Raw genomic sequence first — 9,012 nt, 5'->3', positions numbered from 1 at the left:
GAGTTACACTGGTTGTATATTCATATATGAACATAGGGAAGTTATGTCCAATTCCTTCTACTGTCTTTACTACTCCCATTCCCCTTCCCTTCTCCCCAACCCCTTGAACAATCTGGTGAAACTCCCTTCTTCCTTCCCACCCCTCCCCAATGCCTATTGTGAGTCAGCATCCACATATCAACGAGAAGATTGCTTTTGGTTTTTTGGGACTGGCTTATTTCACTTAGCATGATAGTCTTCAGTTCCATCTATTCACAGGCAAATGCCATAATTTCATTCTTTTTTTTTTTTTTTTTTTTTGCAGCTTAAAAAAAATTGCCTTTATTCAGAATTATAAGGATTTTTAAAATCTTACCATTATGAAAGTTTAAAAAAATATAGCACTCAGTGCAATGAAATACTAAATTTAATTATTTTTCAAAGACTTAAGGCAGATTTCTCACAGTTTACATGTGAGAATTTAGCATGATCCAAATTCAAATATCCATTTCTCGTATCTTTCAATGTCTGCAGCAGATACTGATTTAGAAACCTTTTTTAAAGCCATTTCAAAATCTTCCATAGTTGTAGGCATGTGCATTTCTTCTCTTGAAAGATTTCGAATTTCTTCTGGGGTCAAACCCTCAATACGCCTTCTCATTGCCATCAAGGATGCATCCCTGCACACATTGGTAATGTCTGCACCTGAATAACCTTCCATGTTTTCTGCTATACTTGCAAGGTTAACATCATCAGCCAATTCCAGCTCACGCAGACTTATTCATAATAGTTCCTCCCTGCCTTTTGCTGATGGTAGAGGAATATAGATTCGCTTTTCAAGACGTCGTCTTAAAGCCTCATCTATATCCCAGGGAAAATTAGTAGCTGCCAGAACCATAACCATTTTGGAAGGGTCATCATTTTCAGAAGCACCTCCAACACCATCCATCTGAACCAGCAGCTCGGCTTTCACCCTTCGGCTTGCTTCATGCTCTTCAGAAGTTCCTCTTCGACTGCAAATGGAATCTATCTCATCAATAAATATGGTGGCTGGAGAATAAAATCGAGCCATTTCAAACAAAAGATGAACAAGCTTCTCAGACTCTCCTCTGTACTTGGAAGTCAGAGTTGATGAAGAGACATTGAAGAATGTTGTCTTGCATTCTGTAGCTACTGCTTTAGCAAGAAGGGTCTTTCCTGTGCCAGGTGGGCCAACCATCAATACTCCTTTCCATGGTCTTCTAATGCCTTTAAAGAATTCTGGCATCCACATTGGTAACACCACAGCTTCCTTCAGCAACTTTTTAGCCTCTACCAAATCAGCAATATCATCCCATCGAACATTAGGATTCTGAGAAATTATGTCTCTTTCCAAAGCTTCTACTAAGTCCTTATCATATCCAGTACTATCAAATTTATTTGTCTCTGGTTCTGTAACAGCAGCAGGTGATTTGTTCTTTTCCTCTCTTCCTTTATTCTGTTCTTTCTTTTCACGACAACGAACAGCTTTCCCTCTATCATTGTGAAGATTTTGTGCAGATGGACGGTGAACTCTGACAGTTGTATTTGGGCGGTTACCATGTGGTTTAGGGTCACTGTACTGAGGAGACTGGCGTTTTCTAGGTCCTGGTGAGGGTCTTCTTTCAACAGGTACAGGCAAGGACCAAACTTCTCCCTCAGAAGCCGGAAGCTCATGTTGTGCAGCTTTCAAGGGAGTGCTGTCTAGTTTAAAGCTCTCTAGTGTTTTCATGATATCCTTCACATGCTTAGCTTCCACATTTATTTCCTGCCAAACCTGTTGCCATTTCTGCTGGAGGTACGTGTCTTTGACTGAGTATAGATACTTGTTCATTTGGTCAAGAACTCCCTGATAATAGACCATTGCAGAGTCGTAGTTTCCCAGCAATGCATATTCACGAGCCAATTTTACATTCTCACTAATCATAAGAAGACTCAGACTCAACTGTAAGCTACCGAGGCCGAGGCGCCGCGGGACGCCGCCCACCGCCGGCGGAAGGCAAGTGCCAAGCAGAGCTCCGGGCGGCGAGGAAGAAGGGCCGACACAGCCCCCACCGCCCGCTGTCGCTCCCGGCCCGGCACTGCCAGGTTTAACCGTCACTACCCACCGGTGCCAGTTCTTTTCGCCGAGTTTGAAGGCAAACCCCCCCAGGGTCACTTCCGGTGCGGAGGGCAGCCTCAGCGACTCGGCGCACGCGGGGCGACGCCCCGGGAGCCCATAATTTCATTCTTATTTATGACTGAGTAATATTCCATTATGTATGTACCACATTTGCTTAATCCATTCATCTCTTGAAGGGCACCTAGGTTGGTTCAACAGCTTAGTTATTGTGAATTGAACTGCTATAAACATTGATGTGGCTGCATCAATATAGTATGCTGACTTTAAGTCCTTTGGGTATAAACTGAGGTGTGGGATAACTGGGTCAAATTGTGGTTCCATTCCAAGTTTTCTGAGGAATCTCCATACTGCTTTCCTTAATGGTTGCACCAATTTGCCTTTTCCCCCACATCCTCGCCAACATTTCTTATTTCTTGTATTCTTGATAATTGCCATTCTGACTGGAGTGACATGAAATCTAAGTGTAGTTTCAATTTGCATTTCTCTAATTGCTAGTGATGTTGTCCATTTTTTTTACATATTTGTTGACCATTCATATTTCTTTTGTGAAGTGTCTGTTTAGTTCATCACCCAATTATTGATTGGTTATTTGGGGGAGGGGTTGGTGTTTTTTTGAGTTCTTTATATATCCTGGAGATTAATGCTCTATCTGAGGTGCAGGTGGCAAGAATTTTTGATGAAGCCCTTTTACAAAGACAGATTTGGAGCCATGCAGGACAAAAGTCCTCATGATGATGGAGACAGAAATAAGAGTGATGCATGCACAAACCAAGGAATGCAAGAGCCCCAGCAACCACAGAAACTGAAAGAAGTGAGGTGGGATCCTTCCCTAGAACCTTGGAGGGAGCACAGCATTGCCTGTACCTCAGTCTTGGACTCCTAGCCTCCAGAACAGAAAATATGTTTCTGTTTGCAGTAGATTGTTAAGGTAGCCCCAGGAAATTCATATATCATTCAAAGAAAAGAATATTCATTAAGGAATAAGACAAGAGAATTTAACTAGGCAATATCTATGTTCTTTCTACCTCTGCACTTGTGTAATCATAATTATCTGAAACATCAATATTCAACTTGTTCCATTTTTTACATTTTTTGAAACCCAACCAAAAGACCCTGGGAAGACTCTGGGTGCTTCTATCTGTCCAGAAGGGTCTTGTGAGGCCCATCCAGACATACCAGACACAAGTGTTGGCAAGAGACTTACCAGAGATTTTTATAAATAAAAACAGATGTTGGTGTATCTGATAGGTCCCTTTAGCAAATGTGCAGAAATGGAAGGTGTAGTGGAAGAACTGGCTGAGAGTCTCACAGACTGGTCCAACCCAACAGGTCCTGGCCAGCAGGTGACCCAGGCAGTCCCCAAGCCCTTCTCTGGCTCTCCCTGATTGCCCCTTTTCCCTGACCGCCCCTTTTCCCTGACCATGTGTCCCCAGGGACTCCATGGTCAGGGCTGTTCTGCTAAGATGTCTACCCACATTCCAAGAATCTAACTGGTCCTTTTCCTGTTTTCTGAATCTCTCAACAATTTTACCAAAGGAAAAATTATACCAACAGAAATGAGAATAAAAAGGCAGGACAGCCAATTGCAAATCCAAACCGTGGACACTAAATCAAAGGCAAACAGGTAGAAATTTCTTTGTATTTAATGAGACTTGAAATGTTTGTGATGCTTAATGGAATCAAAGACACAGCCTTTGATGCATACGCCTCATGAAAATTCATTTGTGTGCTTAGTTGACTCTGGGAAAACACCCTGATCTTTTTATGGGTTGTGCTTTATACAGATCCTCAGCTGGGTGAGACACCGTGTTCCTGTTCACACAGATTTGTACCCGACATTATATGTGGACAGTTCTTTTAAAACATCTTACCTAAAAGTAAAATGGCTTTGCCTTTTCCCTGTATTTTCAATTTGTTTCCACCCTCTATTAGTCCATTCTTCATTACTGGAATAAAATACCTGACCCACAGCTACTTAATTAAAGTTTGTTTGGCTCACAGTTTTGGAGGCTAGCAGTCCAAACAGCATGGCATTGGCTCTGGGTAAGGTCCCTGGAATGCATCCAGTCACAGCAGGAGGGCATGGATGTCTCTTTGTCCTTGTGGTTTCTCTGGTTCTCCTTATAAATTCGCCTGGCTTCAATCAAGAGGGCTCCATCTCAATGACCTAACATAATCCTAATCACTTTCTAAAGTCCCCCACCTCTAAATGCCATAGACAGATTAAGTTTCTACCCTCAGTGCTAACATATAAGCTTGGGAATTAAACTCCTGCATGAGTTCTGGGGGACAAGTCACATTCCAACCATAGTAAGCCCCTTCCCTTTATGGTTCCTTTTGTTCAAAAGCAGCATTTCATGCATAGTAGAAAGATGAAAACCTGTAGCACAAGATTCTCCTCCCAAACAAGTGTCCAGATGCTCTGTGCTCCCATTAGATCACCTGTAAAAAATGACAAGGAATAACCACCCGCATTTGAAATAATTTTTGTAAAGAGTCAGAGGAGGAAACACCTGAACAGCACATGACCCAACCATGCATCTGTGTCTAAAGTTCTCCCACCCCCAGTTCTGGTCTTATCTTTTTATTATTTTTAAACAGGAGAAGATCAAACTCATCTACTCTTGCTCCACATCAGACAATGAAGAACAAATGGAAAGTTGAAATAATTGCTGTGGTGAGGTCAGGGACTGGAGGGAGTGAGTAGGTGAGACAAGAGCAGCTCCCACTGGCTCACTCACTTCCTACAGAAGACTGCATCTCAGTTGGGCCTGAAGTCTGGAATGATTTGTGAAAGGTGGAGGAAGGCTGAGCTGAGTGCACCAGTCAGCTAGAGTGGGCAGCTATTCTGAGCCCCAGGCTAAAGAGATAGGAAGCTGGCATTCTAGAAGTGAAGGTGCTGCAAGTGGGAGCAGGTGGAAGGGAAGAACAGAGGGGCCACAGAAGGCTGCACCTTCCTTAGCTGAAAGCATTTGGGTGCTTTGGGAAGGTAAGCAGCAATTGCTAGATAGTGCAGAGCTTTCCTGGAACAGTCACCAATCACCACAGTGCCTCACCTCAACCCAAGACAGGAGCAGGGCACATTGCAGCACCTTGCACAGCCCCCTTGGCGACAGAGGGCTCCTGTCACCAGCAATTTTTAGGGTGGGGGTGGGGAACTTTTCACAGAAACTAGTGTTGCCATTCTGCCTTTCCAAACTATAGAAAACATCTAATGCCCCTCCTCATGGTGAAATTTGAACACAAGATTATGCCCACTTCTGTATTTCTTCTCCTCCTGCCTAGTCTCTCAGGTGGTTCTGCATGGATGTGTGATGCAAATGCCCGTAACCGAGCACTGACCCAGGCCAACCAAGACCAGGGAGGAGTAGGGTTGGGCAGCTACTCGAAGTTCCTTGCTCTGTCCTTTCCCAGCCCCACCCTGGTGTCCTTGTGTGTTTTGAGCTGTGGACCCAAGGGCAGAGCCTTAGGGTCTTCCTTCATATCCCATTCATTGTCTGCCTTTAATCACTACAAAACAAAACCACAAATAAAATGCAGTTGGCACCTTTTTCTATGAAATAGCAAATTAGAAGATGCTTTTCTAAAACAGCTTAAAACAAATGACAAAAGCAAGAGCAAGTTAAAGACCTATAATGAATGATGTAAGTGCTTTAAATTCCATTTTGATTAGAAATGAAATCCAAAGAAATGCTATTTCTGTTATGCAGTATCACAGATACTTTCAAATCTTCATTTAAGTCTTATCTTCCAAAAAAACCTTGTATTAATACTGCAACCTGCATGCATTACAGCATTGTTTGTAGGTGAACGACTTTCATAAAGACATATGCTCTTTCTGAATTAGCATAGAGATTTAATGTGATTTCATCCCAATGGGATTCATTTGAACTAGAAACACTTATTTGAAAATACATCTGAAAGAATTAATAAAGAGGTTGCCAAGACACTTTTTAAGGTAAAAAGTAATGGGGGAGTTTCTCCTTTAAGGTAACTTTAAATGGTTTTTTAAAACAAGAAAAGTTGTTTTTTTAAAAAATCCATTTAAAGACTGTCAGTTTAAAGATGAGTTACCATGCTCCTTACTGACTCACAATGCAGACCTACAGATCCATTCCCTCCCTGTGCCTGACTGTCCCACCGTAAGCCATGTCTCCTTGACCCCTGGCTAAGGACATCCACCAAATGCCACAGATACTGGAGTGACTGGATAAGCCCCAGAACCAAGATGCAGTTGCTGTGTCCTCTGATTTTCTCTTGATGTAAACATACCCAAGTATTCACATTATCCCATGACTGTCCCTATTTTTAGATGGAGTTTCTGTCCTTACGGACAAAATGGGGAGGTATCTGCCTAACTTGCCCATTCCAGAAAATTCCTTTGTGTTTAGTTGTTCTGCACACATGTGGTTTGGAAACAAGCTCTCTCCCCGTGGTGGTCTCTCCATGGTTGAGCAGAGCTTGGGAGGACATAACTAATACATGATTCCCATTTCCATTCAGGAGGGTTAAACATTGTGCCCACCACACCAAGAATTGCCCTGGTCACTTTGACATTATGAGAGTCACATATTTTGAGTGGCACTGAACACTTAAGCTTCAGGAAAGATTGTGCAACAGGGTAGCACAGGACCGGGGTTGAGTTTGGGGTTCAGAGTGCCAGAGAGTGGCATAGGGTTTTACCCTAATGTGCTTTTCAGGATCCCACATTACATTGGTCATCCTGTCTCCTCAGGCTCCACTCAACTATAACATTTCCTCAGCTCTTTCATGTTTTAGATGACCTTGACAGTTGTGAGACATATGGTCAAATATTTTGTAGACTAGCCCTCCATTAATATTTATCTGATGTTTTCTTGTGGTTGGACTGGGGCTATTTAGGAAGACTACAGAGGTAAATGCCATCAACATCTTATGAGATCATGGTGCCTGCTGTCCTCGACCTCACTGATATTGACCTTCCCCACCTGGTTGGGTAGTGTCTGCCAGTGTCCCCTACAGTAGAGTGACTTTAATTTTCCTTTCCAGACAGCACTCTGGAAGGAAGTCACTATGCATGGTGAATGCTTGAAGAACAGAGAGGTGTACTCTTTCTCCTGAGGGTGGAATATCTACATACATTATTATTAGCACAGTTTTTGTCTATTCTTCCATTTATTTAAATCATTGTAGATTTATAGATATTTACTTACACTTTGAACTGTAACCCAACACTACTTCATTAATTTTCTTGCTCAGATGGCCCCATTGGGGCTTTGGGAGCTTTCCATTGGCTCCTGTGTCCTTTTGACAGGTCCCATTATTATTTTTTTTTTATTGTAAACAAATGGGATACATGTTGTTTCTCTGTTTGTACATGGTGTAAAGGCATACCATTTGTGTAATCATAAATTTACATAGAGTAATGTTGTTTGATCCATTCTGTTATTTTTTCCCTTCCCCCCACCCCTCCCACCCCTCTTTACCCTCTATACAGTAGTTCCTTCCTCCATACTTGCCCAGCTCCCTAACCCTAACTCTAACCCTAACTAAGTGAGGTAAGCCAATCTCAAAAAGCCAAAGGATGAATGATATCACTAATAAGTGGAGGATGACCCATTATTTTTAACATGTTGTTTTCTATAATCACTCACTTTCTGGCACTAGAAGATGCTCCACATTCCTCCTGTATACTGTGTGGTCTCTGTCCAGCCCTGGAATCAGTCAATTCTCCAAGGAGCCTGAATTCCTTTTGTTGGAGAGTCATTTTAGAAACCAAGACAGGGCACTGGGTGGATTTAATATTATTGGGGTGTCTTTGCTCCTGGGCCCTCTTAGATGACAGCTAGGAAACTGTGCATACTAACCTGTGCACACACAATCTATAAATAAACCTAATATTTGTCTATATGTGTCTATGTCCATTCATCTTTAGGTGCATTTGTATATCAGGCTGAACAAGAATCCATGCTTCTCTCTCCAACTCTTCATTCAGCACCACATGCATTAGTCTAGGATTCCTTCCAACTTACCTATAAAATGGTGTTTGAAAAAGAAATTTGTAAATCATTTGCTGCCAGATACTATGATATTGAAAAACTGGAAATTAGATTTTTTTTCTTTCTGTTAAAATGACCAGTTAACAGCATTTCATCTCATTTTAAAATGAGGCAGTAAAGGTTTCTTTTCTTTCTATAACCTACTCAGATGACAGAGATTTCTCTTGTCTCAGGTATGTCTGTGCTTTTGGTTGACTTTGTTGTGTCCTTCACTAAAAACAGAATGTGGGAGGAAACTCACTTCTGAAACTCAGGCTCCTTCAAGCATGTGATCCTCTTCCATGTTTATTTAAAACTCTTTAGGTTGTTTTTCTTACTAGGTAGCCAGACTATTTAAGTTGTACCATGTTGTACCCGAGAGATGTAATACAAGCACTGCTCTGATCACAAACTATTTTTCTTAGGCACCCGTGCTTGAGCACGCAATCTTAATTAAGTGACCAAATCTCTGATAATTCTTCTAATTTTGCCTCCCCAAGATCAAACCCTAAACTCAGAAAAAATTAGATATTTTAGATTTTTTTAAACACTTGAAACTATTTTTGTGTTTTCTCAGACAGGTACCAGGAAATCCAAAGGTTTGTGTATGTTCTTAGCTACAGAGATAACACTGGCTAAATTCACATGAAATAATAATGTATTGTGCTATAGAACTTATATAAATATAGATTTCCCTCTGTTTTCATGCTGTTGATTGCACACACAAAAAAAATCAGCTACATCTTTCTTATCACCAATTCCTGCTTTCTAACTGTGATTGCTGAAAGCTCTGCTCTAACTTACAGACTAAGAAATGAGGTCTTCAACAAGTGAGATTCGTTTCAGAGCTAAGTGGAAAGTTAACCACTTAGATTC

The 9,012-nt window shown here is 41.6% G+C and overlaps 1 protein-coding gene across 1 annotated transcript; it reads right to left on the bottom strand.

The window, feature by feature from the left end:
* Positions 1 to 388: 388 nt before the first annotated feature.
* On the bottom strand, positions 389 to 2,202 carry LOC306668429 (katanin p60 ATPase-containing subunit A1-like). The gene has a single exon (XM_079151775.1). The coding sequence runs from the start codon at positions 1,922 to 1,924 to the stop codon at positions 761 to 763; it is 1,164 nt and encodes a 387-aa protein (XP_079007901.1). The 5' UTR covers positions 1,925 to 2,202; the 3' UTR covers positions 389 to 760.
* Between the last annotated feature and the right edge of the window lie 6,810 nt (positions 2,203 to 9,012).

The sequence above is a fragment of the Sciurus vulgaris genome, assembly GCF_902686455.1.
Source record: "Sciurus vulgaris genome assembly, chromosome: 8".
NCBI classification, from domain to species: domain Eukaryota; kingdom Metazoa; phylum Chordata; class Mammalia; order Rodentia; family Sciuridae; genus Sciurus; species Sciurus vulgaris.
Note: the sequence above shows the minus strand (reverse complement) of the source record. Positions and strands in the feature narration are given on the sequence as shown.